At 38.6% G+C, this 23,340-nt stretch overlaps 1 protein-coding gene across 1 annotated transcript in view; it reads right to left on the reverse strand.

The window, feature by feature from the left end:
* esyt3 (extended synaptotagmin-like protein 3) overlaps window positions 1-23,340 on the reverse strand; it is a 65,520-nt gene that overhangs the window by 34,659 nt on the left and 7,521 nt on the right. The window contains exons 3-12 of the mRNA XM_061918447.1: window positions 19,292-19,426; window positions 19,129-19,205; window positions 16,710-16,779; window positions 14,857-14,946; window positions 14,724-14,779; window positions 14,500-14,620; window positions 13,287-13,463; window positions 6,590-6,672; window positions 3,980-4,028; window positions 3,808-3,897 (exon numbers count right to left, since the gene is read on the reverse strand). Coding sequence (XP_061774431.1) covers window positions 3,808-3,897; window positions 3,980-4,028; window positions 6,590-6,672; window positions 13,287-13,463; window positions 14,500-14,620; window positions 14,724-14,779; window positions 14,857-14,946; window positions 16,710-16,779; window positions 19,129-19,205; window positions 19,292-19,426 — 948 coding nt within the window. The remainder of the gene's footprint in view (window positions 1-3,807; window positions 3,898-3,979; window positions 4,029-6,589; window positions 6,673-13,286; window positions 13,464-14,499; window positions 14,621-14,723; window positions 14,780-14,856; window positions 14,947-16,709; window positions 16,780-19,128; window positions 19,206-19,291; window positions 19,427-23,340) is intronic.

Genomic DNA, 23,340 nt, shown 5'->3' on the forward strand with positions numbered 1-23,340 from the left:
TATGGAGCCCCAGAATTTGATTCTACGACCCTGCGTGTATATGTTGTCTATCCCTTTTTAAGTGGAGCGATAAGGTGGCGACTTGTCCAGGGTGTACCCCGCCTTCCGCCCGATTGTAGCTGAGATAGGCACCAGCGCCCCCCGAGACCCCAAAGGGAATAAGCGGTAGAGAATGGATGGATGGATATTTTTAGATTATTTAAATGTTATAGACCCTGGCATGATCCAAATGTGGGACCGTGCTAGGTCCACATACCAAACCGGTTTGAAGTGCATAAAGATCACGGATTTAATGGATCCAGTTGGCCGTGACTAAATAATCCAGCATCAAGATAGAAAACCAGAAATATTCAAATTGATTATTTTGGGGCCCACATTTTCAGAAACCTGAACACCATAGGGAAGCACTTCTTCCTTCACTATTCTTATTTTGTACATTCCAGAGAACCAGCGTCCTCTACAGTCGACATTTGATTTTGGTCTGTTTATTTTGTCAGAGTCTACTCCTTTTCTGCCAATTGAAGAAACCTTGAGTAACACCAACGGTATAACTAAATAATTTTAACAAATGACTACTGACTGCATCTGAAGTCAACAAGCTACAGCAACACCTTGGTTACATCAATCACATTACAAAATCAGTTTTTAATTTCCAAAGAAAGACATGACTTGGTGCCTTGAAGCAAGGGAGTAGGTTTGATTTTGAGATTGTTGGGGACACAAAAGTGCTCCAAGGCAACATTCTGAAAGTTTCCTTTTTTTTTTTTTTACATTAGCAATCATAATTTCACGTCATGCAGATGTTCTAGGGTAAAGCAACTAAAATGAAAGCAAAGGAGACAACTTCGAAGAGTTCTCATCTTTACTCTTTAGTGTAGGGCTGTAGTGCAACTGTGCATCATACTGTCAATAAACATAGCCTACTGTCCATCAACAACATCAGAAATACATTAATGCAATACAACATTGTAAATAAACATAAATGAACTGTAATAATCTTTTCCCCAACTTGTGTTTAAATCACTCACAATTTTTCCCTTCATCTACTTCTTTCTATTGCTGCTTTTGTACTGTAAATATGTTTGTCACTAATACTCAAATACAAGCAGATTAGTGTCCACTGGTTGTTCCTATTTGAAAGAGCCAAACACATGCCTCCGCCGGTCTGTAACAGAAATGAACTGCTGGCAGATTTCTCTCAGGTCAGTATTGTCCAGTTTTCCCTGATGGACATGGCACACAGCAAGATTGTTCAGTCTTACTTGTGTCATGGTGGTTCTAAGCCAGGGGTCGGGAACCTTTTTGGCCGAGAGAGCCATGAAAGCCAAATATTTTAAAATGTATTTCCGTGAGAGCCGTATACTATTTTTTAACCCTGAATACAATTAAATGCGTGCATTTTTATGTAAGGCCAACATTTTTAGAAAATAATAAGTCTCTTATTCTTTTTAATAACGTTGTTATTGGAGCAGTACATCTCGGATGGTAGAGTGGCCGTGCCAGCAACTTTAGGGTTCCAGGTTCAACCCCCGCTTCCGCCATCCTAGTCACTGCCGTTGTGTCCTTGGGCAAGACACTTTACCCACCTGCTCCCAGTGCCACCCACACTGGTTTAAATGTAACTTAGATATTGGGTTTCACTATGCAAAGCGCTTTGAGTCACTAGAAAAAAAGCGCTATATAAATATAATTCACTTCACAATATAATTCACTTATTCCTAAGCTAACCAATAATAAATATAATACTTCTTACCATTAATGCGACTTCTTGAACAGGTGCGATAGAAAATGGATGGTTGGATTAAAATGCATGAGAATGTCTTATCTTTTGAACGTTATTTTAAACACTGTGATTATCAGCGGAATTATTCATTACTTATCATGTTAAACAATGTCAGCTAAGATTTATCTGAGAGCCAGGTGCAGTCATCAAAAGAGCCACATCTGGCTCTAGAGCCATAGGTTCCCTACCCCTGTTCTAGGCCATGTTTTAAGTCTCCTTAAAAATGATAATCTAGTGAGGTTTTATTGTATTTCCACCACAAAGTTTTGTTAATTGGTATTTTCAAACCGTTGCTCACTTCTACACAAATATATGAAACTAAAAAATAATTTAAAAAAGAAAACGGAAAGGTGAAATCCGGTGATCTGATTGGCTGTTAACCGTGGTTTGAATATTGAGCACGGCTACTATTCTAAAGCCTTATCACAGCGAAGGCTATCACTCCGCCTCAAGCACGCATGACTGGTATGAATGGAAGTTGTTGTCATGTATCCATGACAACGGACTGTTGCAGTCCGTAGTAAAAGACAGCTGATGTTTTTACGATGTTAAAAAACGGACTTAAGTAGTTGAATTCACATGTTTAAGGTGAACTTTCACCTCCGGGGAGGGTTAACAATGGTAGAGGGGACTGAGCATTGACTTTCACCAGGGAAAAAAGCGGAGGAAAAGACGAAATGCAGTGCTAATTTGGAGCTAACGTCTGGATAGGTGGCACTATTTTTTCCACAGTGAGGCTATTTTATTGGATAATATGTATTTCTGGTTGAATAAAACTACATAAAATTGATTGAGTATTCCTATTTCATATTGCCTTTATTGGTAACAGTTTTATAAAAGCAATATATCACTCCAGTCCATGGTATATGCTCATTATAGCACTCTAAGGGGCGTGACTGGAGTGATATATTGTTGAATTATTCAATATTGTTGAGCCTCTATACACCCTTGAAGTAACTTACAGTTTGACTCCTAAAGAAGTCTCTTATATCCAGTTTTCTTTTCATTGACATCCTTCAAAACCTACAGCACACACGCACGCAAACAGACACAAACACAATGAAAATCACAGCACTGATATTGAAATCCATCTAGTTACCGTGTGCCAGGAACAACAAATGCCGAACATGTTGACAACATACACTGACAGTTGCACCGCCTCTCGTTCTCTCGCTAGCAACTAGCATGTAGGCTAGCTTTTACAAGCAGGAGTGACAGCGGGGACAGCCAATCACACGTAAGTTAGCATGAAACTGGCAACCAATCAGGGAGCGATATTTAGGTTAGAGGCGGGACTTCTAGCAGAGACCGACATTTAACCCTTTCTGTGCCATAATCATTGACTAAAGATTACGGGCAGCGCTTGTATTGATAGTGACTACACAGTAGCGGTTGGATATTGGTAGGGACGTGTCCCTAGCGTCCCTACCCAATTCTACGCCCTAGTCTTGAGGAACACCTCAGTTATGAAAATGCCAAGTTTGGACCCCAGTGTCCTATGTAAAAATGTCAATGCAAGGATCTGTGTTTACAGTGATACTCCATACAACAAAAGCTCTCTAGTGTTTTTAGAAATTTCCTGCAAATGTTTCTCTCCCAAGTTTTGAATTAAACTTGTGGGCCGGTATGGTGTCATTCCAATGTAGATCAATATAGAATGCTATGAAAACATCGACACTTTGGCTTTGCGCTATGCCGATAATTGCCTCCGGGAAGCCCCAATTGGACACCACTGATGTAAACAGTCAGGATGCCACCCGAACGCCTCCCTAGGGAGGTGTTTAGGGCACGTCCAACCGGTAGGAGGCCACGGGGAAGACCCAGGACACGTTGGGAAGACTATGTCTCCCGGCTGGCCTGGGAACGCCTCGGGATTCCCCGGGAAGAGCTGGACGAAGTGGCTGGGGAGAGGAAAGTCTGGGCTTCCCTGCTTAGGCTGCTGCCCCCACGACCCGACCTCGGATAAGCGAAATAAAATGGATGGATGATGTAAACAGCAAAACGGTGAAAAACATTTATCATACCTCCTTCAGCAGAGAAGAGTCACTTTGAAGTGAAAGCCAAAGAAGCTTCAGATGGACTTCTCCATTTGGGACATCTTCAAGAGTAAACCACTAGCACAAAATACAAAATACATATAGCAGTTTAGAAAGCAGCGTATTCCATTCCTAAAAAAACAAATGTGTTTTAACAAACATCATCAATCTCTTTCCGTTTCTTGACTTCTCCGAGATCCAGGTGATACCTACAAACCAAAAGTACAAATGAGAAGTGAAAATGTTTGATATCGGTCCCTCTTATCATTGCAAATATTAAACTAACAGCCATTTGTTTGTGCTGGTTTGTGCTACGAAGATATATTTTTTTCTGAATTACATTTTCTGACTCGTGACCTCATCCAAAGCAGCTAGCATGGCACAAACATTTGGTTGTCGCTCGTGTGAATAATAAAAAATCAAAACATCAGAGGCTTAATTGTACAAATGGAGCACAGTCATTTGAGATAGTCTGGAGACAGGAGGGGTCCATCTGCGTTTGAATAATAAATTACCCTAAAAACTATCAGAGTTAAACAAAACAATTCTTGTAGCACACACTGCAAAAAGTCAGTGTTGAAAAAAAAAAAAAAAAAATGATGGGTATTTTATTTGAACTAAGCAAAATGATCTGCCAATAGAACAAGAAAATTCGGCTTGTCAAGACTTTCCAAAATAAGTAAAATTAGCTAACCTCAATGAACCCCAAAAACCTTAAAATAAGTATATTCTCACTAATAACAAGTGCACTTTTGTTGGTATAAAAATAAGAGACCTTTTTGCTAAATATGTTGAAAAATATTCCTAAATTAAGTAAATGCTAGTACCATTATCTTGACATAATAACATGCGCTCAACATCATGATTTTTTTTTCATGCTTAAAATATGTAATTATTACTTTAAAAAAGTAGTTTTATACTCCTGAGTGTTGATGACACAGCATTGCAACAGTTGATATTCTAGTTTAAAGCATGTTTTATTCAATATAGGTCATAAAATCTCAGCAACAAGCTGTAATATCTTGCTGAGATCATTTAGGACCAACACCCTTAAAACAAGTAAAACACTAACATAAAATTCAAACTTCATTAATGTTTTTTGTGACCAACAAGTATGTAAAATTAGCTACCCTCAATGAACCCCAAAAACCTTAAAATAAGTATATTCTCACTAATAACAAGTGCACTTTTGTTGGTAGAAAAAAAAGAGACCATTTTGCTCAATATGTTGAAAAATATTCCTAAATTAAGTAAAAGCTAGTACCATTATCTTGACATAATAATATGCGCTCGGCATTATGATTTTTTTTTCATGCTTAAAATATGTAATTATTACTTCAAAAAAGTAGTTTTATACTTGTGGGTGTTGATGACACAGCTTTGCAACAGTTGATATTCTAATTTCAAGCATGTTTTTTTTCCAATATAGGTCATAAAATCTCAGCAACAAGCTGTAATATCTTACTGAGATCATTTAGGACCAACACCCTTAAAACAAGTAAAACACTAGCATAAAATGCAAACTTCATTAATGTTTTTTGTGACCAACAAGTATGTAAAATTAGCTACCCTCAATGAACCCCAAAAATCTTAAAATAAGTATATTCTCACTAATAACAAGTGCACTTTTGTTGGTAGAAAAAAAAAAAGAGACCATTTTGCTCAATATGTTGAAAAATATTCCTAAATTAAGTAAATGCTAGTACCATTATCTTGACATAATAATATGCGCTCAACATCATGATTTTTTTTTTCATGCTTAAAATATGTAATTATTACTTCAAAAAAGTAGTTTTATACTTGTGAGTGTTGATGACACAGCTTTGCAACAGTTCATATTCTAATTTCAAGCATGTTTTTTTCCAATATAGGTCATAAAATCTCAGCAACAAGCTGTAATATCTTGCTGAGATCATTTAGAACCAACACCCTTAAAACAAGTAAAACACTAACATAAAATGCAAACTTCATTAATGTTTTTTGTGACCAACAAGTATGTAAAATTAGCCACCCTCAATGAACCCCAAAAACCTTAAAATAAGTATATTCTCACTAATAACAAGTGCACTTTTGTTGGTAGAAAAATAAGAGACCTTTTTGCTAAAAGTATGTTGAAAAATATTCCTAAATTAAGTAAATGCTAGTACCATTATTTTGACATAATAACATGCGCTCAGCATCAAGATTTTTTTTTTCATGCTTAAAATATGTAATTATTACTTCAAAAAAGTAGTTTTATACTTGTGAGTGTTGATGACACAGCTTTGCAACAGTTGATATTCTAATTTCAAGCATGTTTTTTTCCACTATAGGTCATAAAATCTCGGCAACAAGCTGTAATATCTTACTGAGATAATTTAGGACCAACACCCTTAAAACAAGTAAAACACTAACATAAAATGCAAACTTCATGAATGTTTTTTGTGACCAACAAGTATGTGCTCCAATCACTCTATCGCAAAAAATAAGCGTTGAAGAAAGTATTGGAAACTCAAGACAGCCATGACATTATGTTCTTTACAAGTGTATGTAAACTTTTGATCGCAACTGTAAATGTGCATTAGTATGACAGGGTTATTTTAATATTTGCAATGATAAGGGGGGCCAACTTCACACAGGTGAGAAATATACAATTACAACATAGGCAATTACGCAACATCTCCAACTATGGGGGTTTAAGCGTTACAAATCACATTTTTTGTTTAATAAATTATGTTGAGAGCTCTAATCATTTAGGGCATTTTTACTAACAATAGTACCAGATTTTTACCTTCCAACAAAGTCATCTTTGTCCGTGTCTTCATCATATAGCTCCACCTCCAGCTCTTGGCCGGGGGCCTCATGCACAACAAACTGCACACAAACAGAACACATGTTTTTACATTTTTGTTATACATCTTTTCTGATGAAAAGTTAGTTTATTTACATTAACTTGTAAAGACAGATGGAGTTAAACAGACTCTAAAGACATTAGAGCCCATTTATGTCCCAGACTGGTTTGAGTGAGGTTAACATAAGCGGTTGTCGAGACAACCAAAACGAGCCACGCCTTGCACATTTACTTGTGACTTTGGCCATACACAGAAGAAGAATGGTCCATAAAGGCAATTTTTTGACATCGCTTCCCTCCATTTGTATTTTTCTTCTCTAATTTTCCCATGATATTTTATACTCTTATTTGGCGTAGCTGCTGCGATTATCTTGTTGGATGACTTGACTACAATGGCAAAAAAGCTTGCACAGTGCACTAATGTGCACATTTATTTCAGTGGCTAACAATCAAAAAAATAATAATAATACAAACCTCGTTTCCATATGAGTTGGGAAAGTATGTTAGATGTAAATATAAACGAAATACAATGATTTGCAAATCCTCTTCAACCCATATTCAGTTGAATATGCTACAAAGACAACATATTTGATGTTCAAACTGATAAACTTTTTTTTTGCAAATAATCATTAACTTTAGAATTTGATGCCAGCAACACGTGACACAGAAGTTGGGAAAGGTGGCAATAAATACTGATAAAGTTGAGGAATGCTCATCAAGCACTTATATGGAACATCCCACAGGTGTGCAGGCTAATTGGGAACAGGTGGGTGCCATGATTGGGTATAAAAGCAGCTTCCATGAAATGCTAAGTAATTCACAAACAAGGATGGGGCGAGGGTCACCACTTTGTAAGCAAATTGTCGAACAGTTTTAGAACAACATTTCTCAACGAGCTATTGCAAGGAATTTAAGGATTTTACCATCTACAGTCCGTAAAATCATCAAAAAGTTCAGAGAATCTGGAGAAATCACTGCACGTAAGCGATGAAATTACGGAATTTTGACCCCTGAGGCGGTAGGTACTGCATCAAAACCCGACATCAGTGTGTAAAGGATATCACCACATAGGCTCAGGAACACTTCATAAAACCACTGCCAGTAACTACAGTTGGTCGCTACGTCTGTAAGTGCAAGTTAAAACTCTACTATGCAAAGCCAAACCCATTTAACAACAATATCCTGAAACGCCGCCGGCCTGGCTGGGCCCGAGCTCATCTAAGATGGAGTGATGCAACGTGGAAAGGTGTTCTGTGGTCTGACGAGTCCAAATTTCAAAATATATTTGGAAACAGAGGACGTGGTGTCCTCCAGAACAAAGAGGAAAATAACCATTCGGATTGTTATAGGCGCAAAGTTCAAAAGCCAGCATCTGTGATGGTATGGGTAACTTACACATCTGTGAAGGCACATTAATGCTGAAAGGTCCATACAGGTTTTGGAATAACATATGTTGTCATACAGGCAACGTTATCATCGACGCCCCTGCGTATTCCAGCAAGACAAGTGTTACAACAGCGTGGCTTCGTAAAAAGAAAGTGTGGGTACTTTCCTGGCCAGCCTGCAGTCCAGACCTGTCTCCCATCGAAAATGTGTGGCGCATTATGAAGCGTAAAATACGACAGTGGAGACCCCGGACTGTTAAACAACGACTAAAGCTCTACATAAAACAAGAATGGGAAAGAATCCCACTTTCAAAGCTTCAACAATTATTTTCTTTAGTTTCCAAATGTTTGAGTGTTGTTAAAAGAAAAGGTGATGTAACACAGTGGTGAAAATGCCCTTTCCCAACTACCTTGGTATGGTTGCAGCCATGAAATTCTAAGTTAATTATTATTTGCAAAAAAAAAAAAATGCATGAGTTTGAACATCAAATATCTTGTGTTTGTGTGCATTCAACTGATTATGGGTTGAAAATGATTTGCAAATCATTGTATTCCGTTTATATTTACATCTAACACAATTTCCCAACTCATATGGAAACAGGGTTTGTAAACAACTGCATTTTGTTAGTTGCTGTGCTGAACCCCAGAGTAACACTGCAATGCTTTTGTTTTGACGTTTACTTAGCACTGAACAGGAAGTCACTGTGTGTATGTTTTAAGGCTGTATACTGTAACTACTTGTTGTCGTTTCAGGCTGCTGAGCGTTAATGATGAAGTTGACAATATTATGAGACATCCCCACGAGCGGACCAATTTTTCATACAAATTAACCCTTGTTGTCTCAAGTTATATGTCGTCAACAGTGGACGACCACGCAACTTACAATAACAACAACATTGGGGAGCAAAGGCCTAAATGACAAATCATCTTTAAGTTATCCAGGATCTCCTCTTTGTTATCCGTCTTGACCAAGCCAAACATTAAAGATGTGGGATAAGCAGAACTACGAAACTGGATTACAACTTCGTCAAATCAGGACTTTCTAGTCTTGTGATGTGTGTTCATGTGAAAGGGGCGTGGTAAGCAGCAGATCACAAACAGGAACAGTTTACCGACAACAGAGCCGTTGTCTTAATGTGGGTATAACAATCCATTATATAAAGCACAAATAATATAAATGTATTCCACTCGTTAAAGGAAATAAGGTTGCAGCTGATAAATGAAATAGAGGAGGCTGGCAGAAAACCAGACTACATAAATGCATAAGTTTGCCACATTATGCAATATATTACTACTTTTTAGTGGTTTAATTGGTCATTAGTCTATGTTCCGTTCAATTCTTCCAGTTTCCAGCCAGGTAGTAACAAGCGAACTTGGGAGCAAATAAAGAAATTTGAAAATAACACATAAAGGGGTAATCATGTCATATTAGTGCAATGCTTTAAGTATCTTTTAAAAACATTATTGTTGCACACTTAAATATACAGTAACATTTACAAATGTAAACAATTGTCTTTCATTTGTACAAGCACTGTACTTTGTGTAATTGTAAACATATGACCCCGAAGCTAAAACAGACTAGACCAGGGGTATGGAACCTATGGCTCTAGAGCCAGATGCGGCTCTCCCGTCCAAAGGCAAAACCCAGTAACTCAATTTTGGTCAAAACTGAGCTGATAATAATTTTGGAGTTCCTAGGTGATATGCTTTACATTAGTGTATGCGATATTGTAATTTGTTCCGTAAGTAAGCTGATACGCGCATGGCAGGACCTAGCAACTACCACATAACCGCGTAGATACAACAGCAAAACCTAGTATCTCAAGGGACCAATCGGAGCTTCTTTGTCAGTCGCCTTATTGTCTTTAATGAGACATTTGCACGAATGGGGGCCGACGGTCAACCTGATTATGTGATATCATGGCACGAGGGGATATTTGGAAGATTGGCCCAGGACGTTGCAAGCACCTTCATTAAATGTATTGTTCTTGATTCTTCCCCTTGCATACTATTTTGGGCAGATAACTGTGGAGGTCAAAATAAAAACTGGACGCTGTACACGGCTCTTGCCCAATGTGCAAATGCAGAATGGGGCCCACCCGAGATTTATTAGAGCGTATCAAAATACGAATTGGTATGTCAGACTCAGCCCTGTCACGGTTTAACTCTTATCTTACTGATAGGATGCAGTGCGTCTCCTATAACAGTGTGACCTCGGACTATGTTAAGGTAACGTGTGGAGTTCCCCAGGGTTCGGTCCTTGCCCCTGTACTCTTCAGCATCTACATGCTGCCGCTAGGTGACGTCATACGCAAATACGGTATTAGCTTTCACTGTTATGCTGATGACACCCAACTTTACATGCCCCTAAAGCTGACCAACACGCCGGACTGTAGTCAGTTGGAAGCGTGTCTTAATGAAATTAAACAATGGATGTCCGCTAACTTTTTGCAACTTAATGCCAAAAAAACGGAAATGCTGATTATCGGTCCTGCTAGACACCGACCTCTATTTAATAATACAACTTTAACATTTGACAACCAAATAATAAAACAAGGTGACTCTGTAAAAAATCTGGGTATTATCTTCGACCCAACTCTCTCCTTTGAGTCACACATTAAAAGCGTTACTAAAACGGCCTTCTTTCATCTCCGTAATATCGCTAAAATTCGCTCCATTTTGTCCACTAAAGACGCCGAGATCATTATCCATGCGTTTGTTACGTCTCGTCTCGATTACTGTAACGTATTATTTTCGGGTCTCCCCATGTCTAGCATTAAAAGATTACAGTTGGTACAAAATGCGGCTGCTAGACTTTTGACAAGAACAAGAAAGTTTGATCATATTACGCCTGTACTGGCTCACCTGCACTGGCTTCCTGTGCACTTAAGATGTGACTTTAAGGTTTTACTACTTACGTATAAAATACTACACGGTCTAGCTCCATCCTATCTTGCCGATTGTATTGTACCGTATGTCCCGGCAAGAAATCTGCGTTCAAAAGACTCCGGCTTATTAGTGATTCCTAGAGCTCAAAAAAGTCTGCGGGCTATAGAGCGTTTTCCGTTCGGGCTCCAGTACTCTGGAATGCCCTCCAGGTAACAGTTCGAGATGCTACCTCAGTAGAAGCATTTAAGTCTCATCTTAAAACTCATCTGTATACTCTAGCCTTTAAATAGACCTCCTTTTTAGACCAGTTGATCTGCCGCTTCTTTTCTTTCTCCTATGTCCCCCCCTCCCTTGTGGAGGGGGTCCGGTCCGATGACCATGGATGAAGTACTGACTGTCCAGAGTCGAGACCCAGGATGGACCGCTCGTCGGGACCCAGGATGGACCGCTCGCCTGTATCGGTTGGGGACATCTCTACGCTGCTGATCCGCTTGAGATGGTTTCCTGTGGACGGGACTCTCACTGCTGTCTTGGAGCCACTATGGATTGAACTTTCACAGTATCATGTTAGACCCGCTCGACATCCATTGCTTTCGGTCCCCTAGAGGGGGGGGGTTGCCCACATCTGAGGTCCTCTCCAAGGTTTCTCATAGTCAGCATTGTCACTGGCGTCCCACTGAATGTGAATTCTCCCTGCCCACTGGGTGTGAGTTTTCCTTGCCCTTTTGTGGGTTCTTCCGAGGATGTTGTAGTCGTAATGATTTGTGCAGTCCTTTGAGACATTTGTGATTTGGGGCTATATAAATAAACATTGATTGATTGATTGATAAAATATCTGGAGAAAGGGCACACGTTCATGAGAGCAGATTCAATCCATGGCCCAATCGGTAAGAAAATGAAAAATCAAGAAAACATCTATACGTTTGATGACTTTGTAAATCTTTGTAAGACAGCATCAAGATAGATTGGTTTTCCTTTGTTTTCTCAAAATCAGCTAGAAGTGAGTTACTAGGTTTTGCCTTTGGACGGGAGGGCTCTTTTGATGCATCTTAGCTGACGTTGCTTAACACGATAAGTAATGAATAATTCCGCTGTTAATCACAGTGTTGAAAATAACGTTTAAATTATAAAACATTCTCATGCATTTTAATCCAACCATCCATTTTCTACCGCACCTGTTCAAGAAGTCGCATCAATGGTAAGAAGTATTATATTTATTACTGGTTAGCATTAGAATAACAACGTTATTAAAAAGAATAAGAGACTTGTTATACTCTAAAAAAGTTGGTCTTACTTAAAAATGCTCGCATATAGTTGTATTCAGTGTTAAACAATATTATATGGCTCTCACAAAAATACATTTTGAAATATTTGACTTTCATGGCTCTCTCAGCCAAAAAGTTTCCCGACCCCTGGACTAGACAGTCCTTCCGGCAAAAATCTACACTTTCATCACTTAATTAAAAAAGAAAATTAAAAGGGTTTTGCTAGATGTCGGCAAATCCTTCATTTTAATTCTAGTATCTGCGTAGATCTCCACAGGATTGTCAATCAACGGTGATGTCATTTTCAGACAACTGATTGGTCAGTACCCGCGCTTTATAGCAAGGCTATTCTAAACTGTTTGAGGGCCCACATTTCTAGAAACCTAAGCTTTTTTAAATCTTTGATTACCCAAAAAAGTCCCAATGAAATGAAAAATCTCTTCTGCAAGGTGAGTGAATTGTCTTGCTGAAGGGCGGAACAGCAGGATGGCAGAAGCAGGATTCGTGCCAGGAACCCTCAAGTTTCTGGACGACTGCTCAACTATCTGAGCAACTATCCTCTTTATTTCGAGAACCAGCTTCCTCTGCAGTGGACATTTGTTTTTGGTCAATTCATTTTGTCAGAGTTACATGGATTTACAAAGAGAAGCGCTATACTATTTTCTAGGAATTTGCTGCAAAAATGTAAATCAGTTCTGAACTGAATTCGGGGGGCTGGTCCAGTGTAATTCCTGGGCCGGATTTGGCCCCCGGGCCTCCAGCTGAATAGACCTGCTTTATAGACTCTGATCTCTTATTGGTCTATGGGCGATACTGGTATTGGCTCCAAACTTGTATCCTTGAACCTAGCCTGCTCCTGAGCAGGTTAGCTCAGAAGCATACAAAACCCATGGTGAAGATCCTGCTATGAAGTTACTTAGCTTGGTAGTACTGCATATTCAGACTTAATCCTCAAACTTATCCTGGATAAGCCAGAAATCCTCTTTCAAACAGGCCTCAAAACTTGCTAAATTGCTTGACATACGCGGGTTTGTCAACATAAACCTCAGCTTATTCAATTATAGCCCTAATTCATTAAGCAATAACATACTGTTCTACCTCATAGACTTCATTCCATGTCGGGTCCAAATTCTCTTTGACAGTCTTGCTCTTGACACGTTGGTCGCCGACACAAAGTTTTGCATAAGGGTCCGACTTGCCCTTCACCAAACCAAACATGTACGTATCCTTGGCCACCAGGTTTCTGGCCTCCAGTAAGTGTACTCTCACCACCCCCTGAAGAGAAGACTTGGATCAAACTTCAACATTTCACTGCATAACAACAACACATTCAATAGTTGCCGTCATTCCTCTGGGTTTTGTTTCGTACGTACAGTGGGGCAAAAAAGTATTTATTCAGCCACTGATTGTGCAAGTTCTCCCACTTAAAATGATGACAGAGGTCTGTAATTTTCATCATAGGTACACTTCAACTGTGGGAGAGAGAATGTGGAAAAAAAATACAGGACTTCACCTTGTAGGAATTTTAAAGAATTTATTTGTAAATTATGGCGGAAAATAAGTGTTTGGTCAACCATTCAAAGCTCTCACTGATGGAAGGAGGTTTTGGCTCAAAATCTCACGATACATGGCCCCATTCATTCTTTCCTTAACACGGATCAATCGTCCTGTCCCCTTAGCAGAAAAACAGCCCCAAAGCATGATGTTATCACCCCCATGCTTCACAGTAGGTATGGTGTTCTTGGGAAGCAACTCAGTATTCTTCTTCCTCCAAACACGACGAGTTGAGTTTATACCAAAATGGATACATGGATGGATTGGGAGAATGTCATGTGGTCAGATGAAACCAAAATAGAACTTTTTTGGTACAAACTCAACTCGTCGTGTTTGGAGGAAGAAGAATACTGAGTTGCATCCCAAAAACACCATACCTACTGTAAAACATGGGGGTGGAAACATTATGCTTTGGGGCTGTTTTTCTGCTAAGGGGACAGGACGATTGATCCGTATTAAGGAAAGAATGAATGAATGTATCGTGAGATTTTTAGCCAAAACCTCCTTCCATCAGTGAGAGCTTTGAATGGTTGACAAAATACTTATTTTCCACCATAATTTACAAATAAATTATTTAAAATTCCGACAATGTGAATTCCTGGATTTTTTTTTCACAATCTGTCTCTCACAGTTGAAGTGTACCTATGATGAAAATTACAGACCTCTGTCATCATTTTAAGTGGGAGAACTTGCACAATCGGTGGCTGACTAAATACTTTTTTGCCCCGCTGTATATGTTTTGGCTTTGCTAACATACACGAGGCAATGGAAACCTCATCTGGTCCACTTTCACTTGGTCAATGAGCGGAAAGCACATGCGGTTGGGCAAGACCATGAGCGAGGCAATGGTGTCCATGATGGTCCCCTCGGACAAGGAACTAAAAGTATGAAGATGAGGTGAGAGGGCTAGAAAACACGCACATGGATCGCACTGATTGCTCAGGCCAAATAAAAACTATTGAGCCAGAAGTCCGAACACACCTGAAAGCGGGGCTGTCTAAAATGTTGGTCATGCCAGTCCAGTTGATTGTAAGTTCCTAAAAGAGCATACAAGAGGTTCAGCTTGGATAATAGCACAATTGAAGGTGTCACACAGTTGGCTGCACGGACTCACAGGGCGGCGAATGAAAAAGAAGGTGACCCCTCCCACTAATGGTGCTTGTCCAATGAGTGGCTCCAGAATGACCCTGATCATCCCCTGGAGCTGGAAGATGTAAAACACATGCATTAACATTAACACAATTGCATGTGCACATCTGTAATGTGATCACTTGTCTGAATTACATTTGGAGCGTGTGTGTATGGGTCAGGGATTGGACTAATAATCTAAACACAAACAAAAACATGTGCAAAGATTCACAGCAGTGTTTCCCGTACATTTATTTGTAGCCGACAACAAAAGATTTGGTGACACGAATATGCATCAGTGTTTTTAACACTGATGGCCTAACTGTAGTCTTAGAAGCTGTCAAGTTTTCATTAACTTAAAGGCCTACAGAAACCCACTACTACCGACCACGCAGTCTGATAGTTTATATATCAATGATGAAATATTAACATTGCAACACATGCCAATACGGCCGGGTTAACTTACTAAAGTGCAATTTTAAATTTCGCGCCGAAAAATCCTGCTGGAAACGTCTCGGTATGACGACGCCTGGGCGTGACGTGACGGATTGTGACATTTTGTGCCAGCATTGTGCCCAGCTTTTAAGTCGTCTGTTTTCATCGCAAAATTTCACAGTATTCTGGACATATGTGTTGGTTAATCTATTGCAATTTCTTCAATGAACAATGGAGACATCAAAGAAGAAAGCTGTAGGTGGGAAGCGGTGTATTGCGGCCAGCTTTAGCAACACAAACACAGCCGGTGTTTTATTGTTTACATTCCCGAAAGATGACAGTCAAGCTTTACTATGGAACAGAGATGTCAAGCGAACACGGTTGCATTGGACCACACACACAAAGTAAAGTGCATTATGCGGCGATCATTTCGAAAAATAAACAACATTTTACCATTCTGTATTCTGAAGGCGATATATGTTGTGTGCTACTCCAGCATCAATATCAGCAGCGTCCTCCTGACCGTCACCGTCAGCGTCGGGTTCAAAGCGGTATGGCTCTATCCCTTGTTGCGGTTAGGCCTGGCCAAGTGGTCCTGCCACCCCCACGGCAGCCAAGGCGCCTCTCACAGCATATTCCCTATCTGAATCGCTCCCACTGCCCTCTAGTCCTTTTTTTTAATTTTTTTTTTTTTTGTATTACTGCTTCACTCTCGCTTTCCTCGTCCATTAATCTTTCATTCTCGCTCAAATTAATGGGGAAATCGTCGCTTTCTCGGTCTGAATCGCTCTTGCTGCTGGTGGCCATGATTGTAAACAATGTTCAGATGTAAGGAGCTCCACAACCCGTGACGTCACGCGCACATCGTCTGCTACTTCCGGTACAGGCAAGGCTTTTTTATCAGCACCAAAAGTTGCGAACTTTATCGTCGATGTTCTCTACTAAATCCTTACAGCAAAAATATGGCAATATCGCAAAATGATCAAGTATGACACATAGAATGGACCTGCTATCCCCGTTTGAATAAGAAAATCTCATTTCAATAGGCCTTTAACAAGTATAGTCACTTTTCACAAACTTTCATAATAGAAAGACTCCAAATCAGTCCTCAAATCATTAAACGCAATAGAGACCAGATGAGAAATTGTAAATGTGTAAATTGTTAAAACAAGATAAGGATTGTTTGTTTTTTTATTAGACAAAATAACTATGTATAGATCTGCTTTATATAAAAGCTATCCTTAAATTGATCTGGTTTCAGTACATAAAACATTAAATGAATTCCAAACTCTTTCTAATTTAAGAGTAGGGGAAACATTGGACGGTGCTGTACAATGTATACTGTTATGCGTGGTTGAAGTGGAAATACAATGGTCTTATTATATTGACAGGTGGGATGTTTACTTTGAGACCCTTGACACCAGCTGTAATTGCTGACTTCAACTCTGCATCAATGTCCACGTCACCATCGTAACTGCAAAATGAAACAAACTGGTAAGAATCTGAAAAAATTATCACACACACACACAAGTACTGCAGGGATGTAACAATTAACACTAATAATGACAAACCGTGGCAAAACTCCAGGCGGTTAGTACCGTATTTTTTGGACTACAAGTCCTAGTTTTCTTCATAGTTTGGCCGGGGGTGCGACTTATACTCAGGAGCGACTTATGTGTGAAATTATTAACACATTACCGTAAAATATCAAATAATATTACTTAGCTCATTCACGTAAGAGACTAGACGTATAAGATTTCCACGGATTTATCGATTAGGAGTGACAGATTGTTTGGTAAAGGTATAGCATGTTCTATATGTTATAGTTATTTGAATGACTCTTACCATAATATGTTACGTTAACATACCAGGCACCTTCTCAGTTGGTTATTTATGCGTCATATAACGTACACTTATTCAGCCTGTTGTTCACCATTCTTTATTTATTTTAAATTGCCTTTCAAATGTCTATTCTTGGTGTTGGGTTTTATCGAATAAATTCCCCCCAAAAATGCGACTTATACTCTAGTGCAGGGGTCACCAACCTTTTTGAAACCAAGAGCTACTTCTTGGGTACTGATTAATGCGAAGGGCTACCAGTTTGATACACACTTAAACGCAAACAATACCAAGATCTCATAGCTCAATTACAGCTCATGTTATTCTATTCTGTGTTATATGTCTTATATGTTGCACGATTGCGCCAGATAAAATTCCTAGTTTGTGAACCCATTCTCAAACAATGGCAATAAAAACTTTTCTGATTCTGATTCTGAAAAATAAATTGTCAGAAATAGCCAATTTGCTCAATTTACCTTTAACTCTATGTTATTATTAATAATTAATTATATTCATCTTTGTGGAAACACTGATCATCTTAATGATTTCTCACAATAAATATATATTTTTGATGACATGTTTTAAAAAGGTTAAAATCCAATCTGCGCTTTGTTAGAATATATAACAAATTGGACCAAGCTATATTTCTAACAAAGAAAAATGATTATTTCTTCTAGATTTTCCAGAACAAAAATTTTAAAAGAAATTCAAAAGATTTTGAAATAAGATTTAAATTTGATTCTACAGATTTTCTAGATTTGCCAGAATATTGTTTTTGACTTTTAATCATAAGTTTGAAGAAATATTTCACAAATATTCTTCATCGAAAAAACAGAAGCTAAATTGAAGAATTAAATTCAAATGTATTTTATATTCTTTACAATAAAAAAATAAATTTACTTGAACATTGATTTAAATTGTCAGGAAAGAAGAGGAAGGAATTTAAAAGGTAAAAAGTTATATGTGTTTAAAAATCCTAAAATAATTTTTAAGGTTGTATTTTTTCTATAAAATTGTCTTTCTAAAAGTTATAAGAAGCAAAGTAAAAAAATAAATGAATTTATTTAAAAAAGTGAAAACCAAGTCTTTAAAATATTTTCCGAGATTTCCAAATTCTATTTGAGTTTTGAGTCTCTTAGAATTAAAAATGCAGAGCAAAGCGAGACCAGCTTCCTAGTAAATAAATAAAATTTAAAAAATAGAGGCAGCTCACTGGTAAGTGCTGCTATTTGAGCTATTTTTAGAACAGGCCAGCGGGCGACTCATCTGGTCCTTACGGGCTACCTGGTGCCCGCGGGCACCGCGTTAGTGACCCCTGCTCCAGTGCGACTTATATATGTTTTTTTTCTTCTTTATGATGCATTTTCGGCAGGTGCGACTTATACCCCAAAGCGACTTATACTCCGAAAAATGCGGTATTAATGTTTTGAATAGAAATTATTGTAGAACTGATACTGTTCATTTGGAAATGCTAGCTCGATTTTTTAAATGCGAACAAGGAAACAAGACACACTGTAACACAATCTAAACTTGTATTAACACAACAGCTTTCTTTAAATAGTCGAAGATTTGAGAATTGGATGCGAAGGAATCTGATTTGTCTAGCAACCTTGTAGTCGAAAAGTCTGATATTATACCACCCCGTGGTAGGAACACGGGTTAAGTACCTGCTGAAGTCCCCTGAGATGGACTGACGCAAAGTGGAAAAGTGTTCTGTGGTCTGACGAGTCCACATTTCAAATTGTTTTTGGAAACATTGTATTCTGTTTTTATTTACAATTTACACAACATGTCTACTTCACTGGTTTTGGGTTTTCTATATTGTGAGTCTGTTTATTTTATTTTTTAAATAAAACTTGTGTATAAGTACTTTTTGAGCACATTCAACAATGTCGCAATCATTTTGGTCACAAATTAATAAACGTGATAATAACGTTCATATTGTTACATCCCGAGACACAAGTGAGGAATATGTCAAACCAACCAGATATTCATGTCCAGAACCACTTCCTTGTGATCCACTTCATGAGTGAATGCTTTTATTCCGGTAATTTTGAGCGGCTGTAATTAAGAAACACACATTATCTCAAATGGGTGAACACCGGAATATTTCAACCTGGGTTCGAGGAGAACTACTTTCTACTCACTACGTGTCCAAAGTGGATCTTGGTAAAAGTGAACGTTTTGAGCTCTGAGTTGGATTGCTGGACGGCCAACTGGATGTTTTCTCGAAGGAGCTTCTCCATGAACATCCCGAAAAATGGCCATGCCTGATCCAGCACCTAACCAAAGATGGGATGAGAAGACGTGAAATAAGCTTCACTAAGCAGCAATAACATGTTTTTATTTCATTTTGAACAAAAAAAACAAACAACAAAAACAGGACACAATACATAGAAATTGGATGAGGAAAGCGCTGACAAAAAAAACCCAACAAAAAAAACATTCAAAAATCAATCAACTATCTCAAGCGTTTGGGATGATAAGTAAACCTGATGTGGTTGTTGGTTTGACTTAAGTGTAATGCTTGGAAATTTCAGTCACAGAATAAATTCTGACCTTGAACGACACAAAATAAATACACAGCAAAATTAAGGCCTCTGGCACATTCCAAAACCTTTTAATTTTGTTTATTTTATGGGTGTAGCCCTGCGAAATTCAAAATCATCGTACAGCTGTACCTCAACTTAGGTGCTTAACTGGTTTTGTGACGGAGTCCTTTACTCAAATCTCCCATTGAAATTATTTGAAATCAATTTAATTTGAGAATTTCTTCATAAAACAATACAAAAGAATGTTCTAATAAGTTGTTTGATGAAGCAATGTGATAATATTGTGCAGCATTTACCTTGGAGAGTGGACTTCTACAGTATCAGCTGCTTTGCCATTAAACACACCTTCAGCAGCTTTTCCATATTTTCATGGATAAATGTCCGCCATTTACCGTATTTCCTTGAATTGCCGCCGGTTATATAGTATGCGCCTGCCTAGAATTACTGCCGGGTCAAACTTGTTTCGCTAAATAATTAGCGCATGCTTAGCATGATTAACGCCGGGTCAAACTCGTTTCGCAAAATATTATTTTTATAAGCGCATGTCTGGAATTTCTGCCGGGTCAAACTCGTTTCGCAAAATAATTAGCATATGCCTACAATTTCCGCCGGGTCAAACTCGTCACGACCTGTCATCATTTTCAAAGTGGATGAGGCTGATTTCAATCATTTGAAATCGCATAAAGGGAAGAAGATTAAGAGCTATTCAGAAGGATTTAAGGTCCAAGCTATTGAATATGCTGAAAAGAACAGTAAGCAGCTATGTTTTATTAATATACCGTAGCTGCGTGTGTCAAATATGAGTCATTAAATGACTCCCGTCTCCTGGTGATAGAGGGCGCTAGTGATCCTTCTTGCGACTACTCGGCTGCAGAAGAAGGGACAACAAGCAGCAAGAGTGAGCAGCGATCGTTTATTTTTTCCTCTCACTTGCACTTTTAACATGGAGGATTACATATATAAAATAAAAGTTTTCTAAACTGGATTTTCAATCGAAGCAGGAGGTAATAAAGGAAGATCTCCATCGAGACAGAGAGACTTTTAAAACTGAAGAAAGATAAGGAAGACTTCTATAAACAAGTTATCGATGCTTTTGTTCAGAAGGAGCTGCACATGGACTTCATTTATAAGTAAAGGTAAGACCATAATAACAGTTTTTTTTATTAAATGTGCTTTTCATGATGGTATCCTTACATCACACTCAAACTTATAAGCGCAGGCTTAAATTTACCGCATGCCTTTGGTAAGCGCCAGAGTGAGAAGAGGTTTTAATTAATTAGCGCCCCGGCGGCAATTCAAGGAAATACGGTAGTTATTATCCTAACATTCTTAACTAGCGTTAGACTAAGGCTCAATTTGAATACCCTTTCCCCTCCCTTGGTTTTGCACATTTATGTCAATCAAGAGGCGTTCTAGTAGGGTGGGTTTGTCTCTGTGCGATGTAGAAAATGACAATATCGTGATATTCAAGTATACGTTCTCATGCAGTTGCTTTTAGCTGCGGGCATTACACTAAAAGCTTTTCTCACTCTTTCTTGTCTCTCCTTCTCACAGAGACATAAAACAAAAACGTCACATACTGTCGCGCGTGCAACGTCATACGCTCTCGCAGAGCAGTGAGGTATCGGCATGGGTAACGTTAGCTGTGGCAGGTTGTGCGTGTCTTAATACGAGAGAGAGAAGGTGCCAATCTGGTAACAAATGGAGGAAGAATAATTAATTCCCAAGAAAAACAGCACGGGGTCCATTGTCTTGCGGTGGTTTGGCTTCAAATGGAAAGATGTTGAACAAAAAAACCTAATATGGGCGGTATGGCGCAGTGGGTAGAGCGGCCGTGCCAGAAACCTGAGGATTGCAGTTTCGCTCCCCGCCTCTTGACATCCAAATCGCTGCCGTTGTGTCTTTGGGCAGGACACCCTTGACCCCCGTGCCGCTCACACTGGTGAATGAATGATGAATGAATGATAGTTGGTGGTCGGAGGGGCTATAGGCGCAAACTGGCAGCATTGCTTCCGTCAGTCCACCCCAGGGCAGCTGTGGCTACAAATGTAACTTACCACCACCATGTGTGAATGAATGATGGGTTATCTTTGTGAGCGCTTTGAGTATCTAATAATAGAAAAGCGCGATATAAAATCTAATCCATTATTATTATTATTATTATGTAAAGTATGCGGCAAAAGCGTTGCTACAAAAAGTAGCAGCACTACTAATTTGTAGAATCATTTAAAAAGTCACCCGCTAGAGAATGAGGAGTGCTTGAAACTCTGCATGTCAACATCTCTGGCCGGTGCCACACCCAACAAAATGCCCAAGCAACCAGCACTGACCCAATTGAGCCTGACGTCTTCCATTTCCACATCAACACTGTATGAAAAAAAATAGTCAATAACAGAAGGAGATAACGTCCCCAGTAACCTACCACATAGCGAAGGACATACACTATTTGATGTCCTATTATGCATCTAATTTTTATTTGACAGTTATTGAAATATCTTGTGTGACATCATGCACAAAAGAGCACTTTTATTTGTTTTAAAATATTGTAGTGGCGTTCTGTACAAAAAGTGCACTTTATTTTAGTGTTTTGATATGTCATCTTAGTGACATCATGCACAAAAGTGCACCAATAGCTTGTATTAAAATGTATCCGACAATCTGGCACTTTCTATTTTGGAAATTACATGTATGTTTGTGCCACTGCTTAATAACTGTTTAATAAATACAGTTTTATTAAATTGACTTAGTTGGGATTTCCCTCTCTGCATGAAAGTTTAAAATGAGAATATATTAATGCAGTATGAACAAGAATGTTTTAATGTAGACACATAGAATCATCATACTGCTGTGATTATATGCATCAAGTGTTCATTCAAGGCTAAGGCAAAACATCGAAATATATATCGTGTATCGTGACATGGCCTAAAAATATAGAGATATTAAAAAAAGGCCTTATTGCCAATTTCCACATCAACACCGTATGAAAAAAATAGTCAATAACAGAAGGAGATAACGTCCGCAGTAACCTACCACATAGCGAAGGACATACACTATTTGATTTCCTATTTTGTATCTCATTTTTATTTGACAGTTATTGAAATATCTTGTGTGACATCATTCACAAAAGTGCACTTTATTTGTTTTAAACTATTGTAGTTGCGTTCTGTACAAAAAGTGCACTTTAATTTTGTGTTGTTTTCATATGTCATCTTGGTGACATCATGCACAAAAGTGCACTAATAGCTTGTTTTCCACTTTCTGTTTTGGAAATGACATAAATGTTTGTGCCACTGCTCAATAACTGTTTAATAAATTCAGTTTTGCTCAATTGACTTAGTTGTGATTTCCCTCTCTGCATGAAAGTTTAAAATGAGCATATATTAATGCAGTATGAACAAGAATGTTTTAATGTAGACACATAGAATCATCATACTGCTGTGATTATATGCATCAAGTGTTCATTCAAGGCTAAGGCAAAATATTGACATATTTATAAAAGGCCATGTCGCCCAGCCATACGTTGAAGTCATTCGTCAGGTAGTGGGAATGGACTAAGTTCCTCCCTCGAAGCGGAATGACCTGAAAAAGCTACGAGTACGAGGAGAAGGATGGCAAACCAGAAACCCAGAGAAGTGTATGTATCC

The sequence above is a fragment of the Nerophis ophidion genome, linkage group LG13 (genome assembly GCF_033978795.1).
Source record: "Nerophis ophidion isolate RoL-2023_Sa linkage group LG13, RoL_Noph_v1.0, whole genome shotgun sequence".
Lineage (NCBI taxonomy): Eukaryota > Metazoa > Chordata > Actinopteri > Syngnathiformes > Syngnathidae > Nerophis > Nerophis ophidion.